Source organism: Pteronotus mesoamericanus, unplaced genomic scaffold (assembly GCF_021234165.1).
Source record: "Pteronotus mesoamericanus isolate MK-2021 breed Mesoamerican mustached bat unplaced genomic scaffold, CSHL_Meso_final scaffold_85, whole genome shotgun sequence".
Classification (NCBI taxonomy): domain Eukaryota; kingdom Metazoa; phylum Chordata; class Mammalia; order Chiroptera; family Mormoopidae; genus Pteronotus; species Pteronotus mesoamericanus.
The window spans coordinates 48,121,492-48,134,722 of NW_026555329.1; the positions used below are offsets into that span (position 1 = coordinate 48,121,492).

At 38.5% G+C, this 13,231-nt stretch overlaps 1 protein-coding gene and 1 pseudogene across 1 annotated transcript in view; both read left to right on the top strand.

Moving 5' to 3' along the window:
• HECW1 (HECT, C2 and WW domain containing E3 ubiquitin protein ligase 1) overlaps positions 1-13,231 on the top strand; it is a 681,615-nt gene that overhangs the window by 317,203 nt on the left and 351,181 nt on the right. Inside the window, exon 5 of the mRNA XM_054564310.1 lies at positions 8,849-9,018. Within this exon, the coding sequence (XP_054420285.1) occupies positions 8,849-9,018 (170 nt within the window). The remainder of the gene's footprint in view (positions 1-8,848; positions 9,019-13,231) is intronic.
• LOC129063312 (ribonucleoside-diphosphate reductase subunit M2-like) lies at positions 5,221-6,446 on the top strand (annotated as a pseudogene).

The window sequence follows — 13,231 nt, forward strand, 5'->3', positions numbered from 1 at the left end:
TGTTGTGTTAACTTCTATGGTAGGAGACCTGTGAGATTCAGTGGTTCACTCTCCTTGATCTCATGAACTTGATGTCTTGGGATGCCTTTTATGCCATTAATATTATCTCTCTGGAAGTAATTGGGTTTTGATTGTTGTTTGATCATTTTGGTGATTCCTTCCCTCCATCTGGTTGACTGAATGTCACTCTACCCACCACATCTTGAATTTTGTTGTGCAGATGCTGCCAGAATAAAACAACAAAGCCCAGGAAACAAACCAACATCAGCAGAAATAACTACCCCCCTGCAATCCCACTGTCAACAACAAATGAATCAGTATGAATAAGGTTCTAAGGAGATTAAGACTATCATAAGAAAGGAGAGAGATTAACAATAGATAAAACCTAGTGACTTAATATGCACAAACTTGATGGACAAGTAGTGAATGTTAAAAAGTCATGCAGTAAAGAAAATATTGCAAATCATGGAGAAGACCTCAGTGAAATTTGTTTTGGTAGTCTCTAGTATTAACCCCTGTTTTTTTTCTTTCTGACCTGCCTCTGGTGATGTCAAATGTTGATGCCTTCTGTTAGGCAGCCATTTCAAGACTTTCAGGGAACTGCTGTCTGTGGCTATCTCCTTCAGTTGTCAGTCTAGTCACTCTGAACTCAGCAGTCAAACTTAAGCACCATAGGGCAGGGCACAATCCCTCCTGGAGGTGGGTCTTTTGTTTCCCCTCAGGCTGGTGCTGCTCAGAGGGGAGTGGTCTGCATGAGCAGGATGGCTGCTGCAGTGTGGGGGATGACTCAGAACCAGGATTCCAGCAGCTACTCTCTCAGTTCCCTCCCCAAAGCCTTTGTTGTTGGCCTCTCCTTAGGTGTCTGCAGCCTACTGTGGTCACACCTTAGCCAGAGCCCCAGGTAAATGGCTGCAAATGAAAATGTTTACATTGTCCCTTTAAATGTCTCTTTGCATCTCCAGCTGTCTGTCTCTGGCAGAGAGCAACCCTTCCACTCTTCATGGCTGGTTGTTATCTGGGTACTTTTTGTGCTCTGAGGCTCTGGGCTGGGAATTCCAGCTTAGGGTTTAGACCACACTCTACTTAGTGGGATCCAACTAGCTGCTTAAATATAGCTCCAACACTGCCACCTGTGCGGGCCTAGCCAGCCTTCCCGAGTCTCCACCACAGTCCTTACCAGTCAGGTTGTGCTGAAACTGATTCTTCTGTCTGTCAGAGGTTACAAGATTCTCTCTCACAATTGTTCAGTTGTTTGTTTCCAGTGATTTCTCCACAGTTTAGTTGCAATTCCAGACTGATCCTGAGAGGAGGTCAGTGTGACTTCCATTCACTCCTCCTCCGTCTTGCCTATCTCAGGACACAGATATTCTTGAATGAGAAGAATTATAAAGGTACCAATTCTCCCAAAATTAATCTATAAATTCAATGCATACAATTCCAATCAAAATCCTATATTTTGGAGGGGAGGTGTTAATAAATTAATAAGATTAATCTGGAAAAATAAGTGTGTGAGTGGTAAAGCAAAATATTTTATCTTGGAAAAAAAAAGAACAATGATGTGTGACAAAATTTATCAGATACCAAACATATGATACAGACATATTAATGTAGATATAGACAAGTTGTTTGATGAAACAGAATATAGTACATAATGAAGGCCAAATGACAAACTATCGGCTAATATTATACTCAATGGCGAAAAACTGAAAAGTCTCCCTCTTAGTTTAAGAGCAAAACAAGGATGTCCACTCTCACCACTGTTATTCAACATAATACTGGAAGTCCTAGCCAAAGCAATCAGGCAAGACAAAGACGTAAAATGTATCCAAACTGGGAATAAAGAAGCAAAACTGTCCCTTTTTGCAGATGACATGATTCTTAATATAGAAAAACCCTAAAGACTCCACCTAAAAATTATGCAAAATAATAAATACAGTAAAGTGGAATTAAACAAAATCAACTTACAAAAATCCATTTCATTATTATATTTTAACAATAAAATTCCAGAAAAATAAATTTTTAAATATCTTGCAATTATGACAAAAACAACAAAATTACTAGGAATAAACTTAAAGGATGTGAAGGGTCTACACACTGAAAACCATAAGACATTATTTAGAGAGATTGAAGAAGATACAAAGAAATGGAAAGAGATATTGTGTTCATGAATTAGAAGAGTCAGAATAGTTAAAATGGCCATATTACACAAAACAATATACTGATTTAATTCAACCCCAATCAAAATTCCACTGGTATATTTTAAAGAAATAGAACAAAAAAAAAAAATGGCAGACTTGTATGGAACCACAAAAAATCCAAATAGTCAAAACAATCCTAAGTGGGGGGGACTAAATGGAGGTATCACACCCGCTGACTTCAAATTATAAAATAAAGAGAAGATAATCAAAACAGCAAGGTACTGGCAGCAAAAAAGAAACAGATACACAGACCAATAGAGCAGAGCTGAGAACCCGGAAATAAACCTGCATGTATAGGGGCAAATAATTTTTGACAAAAAACCAAAAGCATACAGTGGACTAAAGAAAGCCTCACCAATGAATGTTTCTGGGAAAATTAGAAAGCCATGTGCAAAAGAATAAAGTTAGACTGCATTTGTCCCTATATATAGAAAAATTAATTCATAATTGATCAAAGACCTAAATGTAAGACATGAAACAATAAATTGCATAGGATAAAAAATAGGTACTATACTTATGGACTTTGGTCTTAGAGAGGATTTTATAAAGCAAGGGGTCAAATAAATAAATGAATGTGGCTATATCAAACTAAAAAACTTCTGCACAACAAAAGTAACCATCAACAAATAAAGCAACAAACCAAGTGGGAGAAGACGTTTGCAAACAACAGTTTGAACAAATGGTTAATATCTAAAATATATAAATGACTCATACAACTCAACAGCAAACAAACAAACAAGTCAATTAAAAACGAGGCAGAGGACCTAAACAGATGTTTTTCCTAAGAGGACAAGTGGCCAACAGATATATGAAAAGATGCTCAATTTTACTAGCTCTAAAGGAAATGCAAATCAAAAGTACAATGAGATACCACCTCACCTCTGTTAGAATGACTATTATCAACAAGACAAATAGTTGTGACTGTTAGAGAAGTTCTGGAGAAAAAAGAATCCTCATTCACTGCTAGTGGTAATCTGGTACAGCCACTGTGGAAAACAGTATGGAGGTCCCTCAGAAAAATTAAGAATAGAGCTACCATATGACCCAGCAACCTCTCCTCTGGGTATCTACTTGAAAATTTTCAGAACATTTATTTGTAAAGATAATGGTCAAAAGTTAAAGATAATGACTCCCATGGTCATTGCAGCATTATTCACAATGGCAAAGACACTGAAGCAACTGAAGTATCCTTCAATAGATTATTAGATAAAGAGGATATGGTACATATATACAGTAGAGTACTACTCAGCCATAAGAAAACATGAAATATTGCTATTTGTGACAACATTGATGGATCTTGAGAAATCATGCTAAGCAAAATGACAGAAAAATTCAAGATCCATATGATTTCAGTCATATATGGGATATAAAACTGAAAGGAACAAATGAACAAACAAAAAGCCATAGACACACATAATAGTATGGTAGTTTAGCAGATGGAAAGGGGGTGGAGAGAAAGTGAAGGTTAGAGGGAGTCAAATACATGGTGAGAGGTGATTTGACTTTGGGTGGTGTGTACACAATGCAATATACAGATGATATATCATAGAATTATATGCTTGAAACCTATGTAATTGTATTATCTGATGTCATCAATACATTTATTTTTTTAATTTTTTAAAAAGACAAGAAAAAGAAATGTTTTTCAAAGTTTATTCAGGGAGAAGAAAAATAATAAAGGTCAAAAGCTCAGAGATAACAAAGGGAAAAAAAGACCCATTTATGCTTGAGAACTTAACCTATTCAAATATTGGCATTTTTATTGAATGGTACTAGAACATATTGGTTAAATGCACAAACTTGGGAATCAAAGAGAGAGCTTCCAAATTTATTTCTGATATTGACCAGTTCTGACAACCACATCAAGTCACTTAACTCAAAGACCACCATTCTCTTTTCCTCAAATTAGTAATATAATATCTACCTTATAGAGTTTATACTCAGATTTAAATTGGATAATGTATTTAAATGTCATAAAAGAGTTCCCAGAATTTATTAACTTGTCAATAAATGGTATTTGGTAATGGTGGACATGATGGGAGTGATAGTAGTCACATTATACTATGATAAATAAATCTTTGTTAAACTGTGGGTCACTGGCCCCAACATGACCCCAGATTTAATGATTCATTAGAGCTTAGCATATAATCATACTCATGGCTATGATTTATTATACTGAAAGGATACAAAGGAAAATAACCAAGGAGAAACTGTACATGGGGAAAAGTCTTGAGGAAATAAGTAGCAAGCTTCCGGTGGGTCCTCTCCTAATGGAGTCACACAGAATGCACTTATTTCCCCCAATAACAAGGTGTGGCAATATATATGAAATGTTGGTACCAGGTAAGCTTATTACAGATTCAGTGTTAAAGTTTTCACTGGGGTTTGGTCACATAGGCACCTCTGCCTAGGACGTACCAAAATTTCAGAGACCCAGAAGGAAACCACATAGTTTACACATACAGTTTAGGTAAAGTGAGACACTCATTTGTTCTAAAATGTGAGAACCCTCCAGAGATCCAAGTTCCCAGATGCTAGCTAAAAGCCAACCTTATAAACAGGCCTTTCTAAGGAGAGAAGTCTCAGATTGCTGTGTTATCTCTTTTCTGCACATATTCCTATGGATTTTGCCTTCATTTTGCAGATGTCTGTAATGTTTATTATACTGTCCTTTTTTTTCCCTCGTGGCAATATATAAAAGAGTAAACATGATTTCATTATGGAAATAGCCATGAATCAACTCAAAATAACTTTAAATTTACATGAAAACATCTGTACTTTTTCATTAGTATCAAATTACTCAAACGCCTCACAACTTACACCATGGTTGTGAATCAAGTCAACGTATCTTTACCTCAGTTTCTTTCATTCATCTATAGATAGGAATAATTTTGAGGGGGAAATACTTCAATAATAGAAAACTTTTATGTTTTGACATCATAAATATATTTTCAATAAATATAAAATGGCTCCCTGGATCCGAGCGCAGCCTCACCTGCGTGACCCTTGCACTGCCGCAGCCATGCTCTCCACCTGCCACCAGCTCGCCACTCTCCTGGGCCCCAGCAGCTGCAGCTGTCGTCTTGTTCAGCTGTCAAGGGACTCAGTCTGGCAGACAAGGAGAACATGCCACGGGCCTCAGTGGTACCCATGTGCTGGCCAGCAAGACCCCCCCGCAGAATCTTCCAGGAGCCAGGTGAGCCGAAAGCGAAGATACCAGCCCTCAGCATGCAGGGTGGAACACTGCTGAGAACCCCCTCGGCTTTGTAGTCTTCCCTATCGAGTACCATGACATCTGGCAGATGTACAAGAAGGCCAAGGTTTCCTTTTGGACAGAGGAGCAGGTCCTTTCCTGCTCCTTTCCAAGGACCTACTGCATTCAGAGGTCCTGAAGCACGGTGAAAAGCACTTCATTTCTCACGTCCTGGGATTCTTTGTAGCAAGTAATGGCATTGTGAATGAAAACTTGGTGGAGCAGTATAGCCAGCAAGTTCAGATCACAGAAGCCTGCTGCTTCTACGGCTTCCAGATTGCCATGGAAAATATACATTCTGAGATGTACAGCCTCCTCCTCAACACTTATATCAAAGATCACAAGGAGAGGGAGTTCCTCTTCAATGCCTTCAGACTGATGCCTTGTGTCAAGAAGAAAGTATACTGGGCCTTGCGTTGGATCGGGGACAAAGAGACCACCTGTGGAGAGCATGTGGTGGCCTTTGCTGAGGTGCAAGGAACCTTCTTTTCTGGGTCTTTCACATCAATATTCTGGCTCAGGAAGCGAGGGCTGATGCCTGGTCTCACATTCTCCAGCGAGCTTATTAGCAGAGATGAGGGCTATCACTGGGACTTCGCCTGCCTGATGTTCAAACACCTGTTGTACAAACCTTCAGAGCAGAGAGTAAATGAAATAATTATTAATGCGGTTAGGATAGAAGAGGAGTTCCTCACCGAGGCCTTGCCAGTGAAGCTCATTGGCATGAATTGCACTTTGATGAAGCAGTACATTCAATTCATGGCTGACAGGCTCCTGCTGGAGTTGGGTTTTAGCAAGGCTTTCCAAGTTGAAAACCCATTTGACTTCATGGAGAATATTTCACTGGAAGGGAAGACCAACTTCTTTGAGAAAAGCGAAGGCGAATATCAGAGGATGGGAATGATGTCCAGTCCCACAGAGAACTCTTCCACCCTGGATGCTGACTTCTAAATGAACTGAAGGTCTGCTTTTTTGCTGAATTTTTTTCCTTCTCAAAAGAAAAAGTAGCTACTTGAAGTGTCTCAACCAGCTACACAACAAATTGTCCCTAATGTTTGTTAATGACCTCTTTAAACCTGTGTAGCTGCTGCAAAGTTTGTCCTCTTTGTTAAAGGTGCTATAGTGTCACCTGGGATGAAAGTATAGCCGAAACCTACTCGGATTCTTATGAGAGATCTTGTCCCAGTTTGGCTTTTCCAAGCAGGCAGGCAGTGGCTCAGGCCGGTTTGCTTGGGGAGGGTTAAGCATTCACATACTAGCACAAGGCCATTGGAAGACACCAGCCTCACTCCTTTAAAGCACATTTTAAAGTTTACTTGTTTATAAAACTGGTACTTCATAGTTTGTATTGTCAACATAAGGGCCCTATTGAATGAACCTTTCTTGGGTAGTTTGTGCGCCAAATGCAAAGTATTCAGTTAACCACTAATGCGACCCAGCTCAAAATTTACCAGGTGACCCAGATAAGTTAATTTGTGTAATCTAAGCATATCACTTCTATTCTTTATTTTCTTTCATGAATTAATTGAAGTGCTTTCCATCAATTTTAAGTTAAATCCTGTGCCTACCTCAGTAGTAGCTGCCGCCACACAGGTGCGCTGTGTTTTGTATTCTGTAACCCAGGTCGGATATCAAGGGATGGGAGAAAGGGGAAGGCACTTCTGACCACAATTTTCAGGCACCGAAGTGTGGTCCGTGTTGCCCTTTGGTGACCTGCGTGGGTGTCATTTTTCAGACTGAGTTTTTTCCCCAGCTTCAGTTAGTATGAAAGATCCTGGAAGATTCTTACTAGCTGGGATCTAGGATAGGATGATAAACTGGTTTTCAAATCATCTGAACGAAATGAACAAACTAAGGTCTTGTTCCTGTTAAGTGGTAAAACCAGGGCTAAAATTGGCTTTGCCAGAATTGTGTTTATTCTGATTTTGTTTTGTTTGTATGTCAATAGGTTACATGGATTTCATTTCTATTTATTACACGTTTTTTACATTAGAAGGTGTTTTTAACTCTGTCTGTCCTTTTACGTTCTGTCTGTAGTTTATGCTTTGATAATTACCCAGTCTTAGCCTGCAGTTCATTATTGATTGAGGGTATAGTGTTCAGTGTAGTACTTAGAAAATTAGTGTTGTGTGAGCTGTTGATACATGTTCCATTCAAGCCCAGTGACTGGTGTGGCTCAGTGGACTGAGTGCTGGTCTGCAAACCAAGAGGTCACTGGTTCAGTTCCTGGTCAGGGCACATGTCTGGGTTGCAGACCAGGTCCCCAGTGGGGGGCACATGAGAGGCAGCCACACATTGATGTTTCCTTCTCTTTCTCCCTCCCTTCCTTTCTCTCAAAAAATAAATAAAATCTTTTAAAATATATTCAAATACTAGGTTCAGAAAGAGGTATAAACTGAGACGTATATCAGTCCTCTAGCCCCGTTTGTTAAGAGGTGTGTTGGTTGACCACTGGCTTATACTGTTGTCAGTTTTCGTCATGTATTGTATAAATGGTTAAATTGTCCATTTAAAAACTTCTGTAATATGTGACCCTTTTTTATCTTTTGAGTTACTGTTAACTGATGTTAACACAGATTATGTGGCCTCATACCTGTGCAACACAAAAATAAATAAAGACTGCTGCATGCTGCAATAAATAAATAAATGATTAAAAAATGATTTCAGAATATCACAGAATAATTATAATTATAAACCAGTATTACACATGATTATGTTCTCTTTTTCTCCAGCATAAAATTTTACAAGATCAGACAATTATCAGTTAAATTGTTTTCTCTGACAGCATGGTTATTCAAAACTCTCCTCACTGATATGCACTTTACTCCATAGTGGATGTGTTTTATTTTTTCATTCCTCCATTGTTCATGGTCTTTGCTCTTTTAACACTCCTCTTTCGCTTTATTTCTTCTAATTCTTTCTTACTCAGTCAAGACCATATTTATTGTTTGACTACAACCTTTGTTTTTCTTATGTCTCCACTTGGCAGAATTTTTCACCTAGATTCACTGGATTTTCAAAGTTGGAATTTTTCCCTGTGCTCACCCAAATTTTCTGAGGCAACCCTCAGACCCGCACTCAATCCCATTGTCTTAGCCTGCCTGAAAAACACTTAAGTCAGTCCAGTAAGGGCCAATGGCCCCTCTTAAAAGGCATAGTGACCAATATGACAGTTATACTGATTTATTCTAAGGACTTCTCACCAAAATGATATAATGCATGCCAGTAAATGTTTTACACAGTGGGTTCTTCAGACATATCAGTCCATATTTCTAATGATATGGAAATAGTATAAACAGTGAAAGATTTTTTTCATGTTTTAGATAAACTTTTCTCCTTATTAAAGGCCTGATATAATTTCCAACCTCACTAAAACACATTATCATTTACTTTGTAGATTTCCAAGCCATGGGGTTGAAGAAAGGGATGTTTTTCAACCCAGATCCTTACTTGAAGATTTCCATTCAGCCTGGGAAACACAGTATCTTCCCTGCCCTCCCTCACCATGGACAGGAGCGGAGATCTAAGATCATAGGCAACACTGTGAACCCCATCTGGCAGGCTGAGGTGAGTGTCATGGGTCCTGAAAAGAAGCCTAAGTGACGAAGTGAAATGACTAAACATGAAGCAGCTCATGTGCTATTCCTTCCTTTCTTGGAGCCCACAACTCTGCTGCTAACTTCATGGCCCTCTTGGTCTTAGAAGGGAACCATGTTCTCTAAGGGTTCTAACTCTCAGGGTTTTTGATAGACTCCATAAGGCCATGCCAGAAAACTCTTCATTTCAGCTATACTCGGTAGGCATATATATAATAGTCACTTATGCCTAATAATCATTTACAAACCTACTCCTGAAACAGGAAAGCTTTTCTCTCGACTTTTGTGTGGGAGAAGGAAGAAACGTGTTTTGATCTGAGAATTCTCAATCTTTTTTCATATTTTCTTTTAAGTTGGACAGAATATATCTTTTTTTTTATATCTGACTTTTTTATTTTTTTTATTTTTATTATTTTTTATTTTTTTAAATTTATTTACTTTTTAAATACATTTGTCTCTGCTTACCCCCCACCACTTTCCCTTGCCCCCTCCCTCCTTCCCTCCCTCAGCTCTTCCACTTTGGTTTTGTCCATGAGTCCTTGCTATATGTTGCTTGACTTTCCCCTTCCCTTCCCTTCCCTTGCCCCCGCTCCTTCCCTCTTGTCTCTGTTGATTTCTTTTCCTTTCAGTGTTGCTGGTCATATTTTCCTTGCACCTTTGCATTGTTGGTTAGGATCAGCTTATAGGTGAGATCATATGGTATTTGTCTTTCGCCCCCTGGCTTATTTTGCTTAGCATGATGCTCTCAAGTTCCACCCATGCTGTCGCGAAGTTTAGTAGTTCTTTTTTCCTTTCTGCTGTGTAGTATTCCATTGTGTATATGTACCATCATTTTTTGATCCAATCATATACTGATGGGCATTTAGGTTGCTTCCAACACTTGGCTATTGTAAATTGTGCTGCTATGAACATTGGGGTGCATAGGTTCTTTTGTATTGGTGTTTTGGTGCTCTTGGGGTATAGTCCCAGCAGGGGAATCACTGGATCAAAAGGCAGTTCCATTTTCAGCTTTTTGAGGAAATTCCACACTGCTTTCCACAGTGGCTGCACCAGTCTGCATTCCCACCAACAGTGGACTAGGGTTCCCTTTTCTCCACAGCCTCGCCAGCACCTGATGTTTGTGGATCTGTTTATGATGGCCATTCTGACTGGTGTGAGGTGGTACCTCATGGTGGTTTCGATCTGCATTTCTCTGATGGCTAGTGATGCTGAGCATCCTTTCAAATGCCTCTGGGCCCTCTGTATCTCCTCCTTGGAAAAGCATCTGCCCAGGTCCTTGGCCCATTTTTGGTTTGGATCATTTGTCTTCTTGGAGTGGAGTCGAGTGAGTTCTTTATATATCTCGTGATCAAACCTCTATCTGATGTATCATTAACAAATATATTTTCCCATACAGTTGACTCCCTTTTCATTTTGCTGATGTTTTCTTTCACTGTGCAGAAGCTTCTTATTTTGATGAGGTCCCACTTGTTTATACTTTCCTTTATGTCCCTTGCTGTAAGAGACATATCAGTGAAAAAATTGCTGCGTGAGATATCTGAGAGTTTCTTGCCAATGTTCTCCTCTAGGACTTTGATGGTGTTGCAACTTCTATTTAAGTCTTTTATCCATCTTGAGTTTATTTTTGTGTATGGTGTTAGCTGATGATCCAGTTTCAATTTTTTGCACGTAGCCATCCAGCTCTCCCAACACCATTTGTTGAAGAGGCTGTTATTGCTCCATTTTCTGCTTCTGCTCCCTTTGTCAAATATTAGATGTCCATAGAGACCTGGGTTTATTTCTGGGCTTTCTATTCTGTTCCACTGGTCTATGGGTCTGTTCTTGTGCCAGTACCAGATTGTATTGAGTATGGTGGCTTTGTAGTAGAGTTTGATGTCCGGTATTGTGATCCCTCCTACTTTGTGTTTCTTTCTCAAAATTGCTGCGGCTATTCGGGGTCATTTATGGTTCCATATAAATTTTTGAAATGTCTGTTCTATTTCTGTTAAATATGTCATTGGTATCTTAATAGGGATTGCATTGAATCTATAAATTGCTTTTGGCAGTATGGACATTTTGAGGATATTATTTCTTCCAATCCAAGAGCACAGTATATGCTTCCATTTATTTGTGTCTTCCTTAATTTATTTTTTCAATGTTGTATAGTTTTCTGTGTACAGGGCTTTTACATCTTTGGTTAAATTTATGCCTTTATTTTTTTCTTGCTATATCAAAAGGTATTTTTTTTCTGATTTCTTCTTCTTCTATTGCATTGCTGGTGTACAAAAACACCTTTGATTTCTGAATGTTGACTTTGTATCCTGCTGTTTTGCCAAATTCACTTATTAGGTTCAGGAGTTTTTTGGTACAGTCTACAGAGTTCTCTATGTACACTATTATGTCATCTGCAAAGAATGATAGCTTTACTTCCTCCTTTCCTATTCAGATGCCTTTTATCTCTATCTCTTGTCTGACCGCTGTGGCTAGGACTTTCAATACGATGTTGAAAAGAAGCGGTGAGAGCGGACATCCTTGTCGTGTTCCCAATCTTAGTGGGAAAGCTTTCAGTTTTTGCCCGTTGAGTATGATATTGTCTGTAGGTTTTTCATATATGGCCTTTATTACGATGAGGAGTGCCCCATTTATTCCCATTTTGCTGAGTGTTTTGATCATAAATGGGTGCTGTACCTTATCGAATGCTTTTTCTAGGTCTATCGAGATGATCATGTGGTTTTTGTCTTTTATTTATGTGATGTATCACGTTTACTGATTTGCATATATTGAACGATCCCTGCATCCCTGGGATGAATCCCACTTGATCGTGGTGGATAATCTTTTGAATGTATTGCTGGATGCGGTTTGCCAATATTTTTTTGAGGATGTTAGCATCTATGTTCATCAGGAAAATTGTTGTTTTCTTTCTTTGTAGGGTCTTTATCTCGTTTTCGGATCAGGGTGATGCTGACCTCATAGAAAGAGTCTGGGAGTCTTCCCTCCTCTTGGATTTTTTGGAATAGTCTGAGAAGGATAAGGGTTAGCTCTTCCTTAAATGTTTTGTAAAATTCTCCTGGGAAACCATCTGGCCCTGGGCTTTTGTGTGCTGAGAGTTTCTTGATTACTGCTTCAATTTCCCCAGCTGTTATTGGTCTGTTCAAGCTTTCTGTTTCTTCCTCCTTCAGTGTTGGAAATTTTATACTTTTCTTAAAATTTGTCCATTTCATCAAGATTTTCAAATTTCTTGGCTTATACTTGTTCATAATAGTTTCTGATGCTCATTTGTATTTCTGTGGTATCAGTTGTTATTTCTCTTTCATTTCTGATATTATTAATTTGGGTCCTCTCCCTTTTTTTCTTGATGAGTCTGCTTAAAGGCTTGTCAACTTTATTTATCTTTTCAAAGAACCAGTTTCTGGATTGGTTGATCCTCTGAATTGTTCTTTTTGTCTCTATGTCATTGAGTTCTGCTCTAACCTTGACTATTTCCTTCCTTCTACTTGCTCTGGGATTTATTTATTGTTGTTTCTCCAGTTCTTGAAGTTGTAGTGTTAGGTCTTTTATTTGAAATGTTTCTGTCTTTTTTAGGTAAGCCTGTATTGCTATGAACTTCCCTCTCACGATCGCCTTTGCTGTGTCCCATAGGTTTTGGACGGTTGTCTGTTCATTTTCATTTGTTTCCAGAAATTTTTTGATTTCTTCTCTTATATCATTATTGACCCATTCATTGTTTAATAGTGCACTGTTCAGTCTCCATGAGTTTGCAAGTTTTTGAAGTTTCTCTCTGAGGTTGATTTCAAGTTTCAACGACTTGTGGTCTGAGAAAAAGTTTGGTATTATTTCAATTTTCCTGAATTTGCTGAGGCTTGCTTTGTGTTCTGTCATGTGGTCTATCTTTGAAAAACTGCCATGAGCATTTGAAAAGAATGTGTATTTTTCTTTTTTGGGATGTAAGGTTCTATATATGTCAATTAAGTCTGTTTGATTCAGTGTGTCATTCAGCGCCACAATATGTTTATTAATGTTTTGTTTGGAAGATCGGTCCATTTTTGAAAGTGGGGTGTTGAAATCCCCTATTATCAGTGTGTTTCTGTCTATATCTTTTTTGAAGTCATCCAACAATTTCCTTATAAACTTGGAGGCTCCTGTATTGGGAGTATATAAATTTACAATGTTGATGTCTTCTTTATATATTCTTCCTTTAACTATGA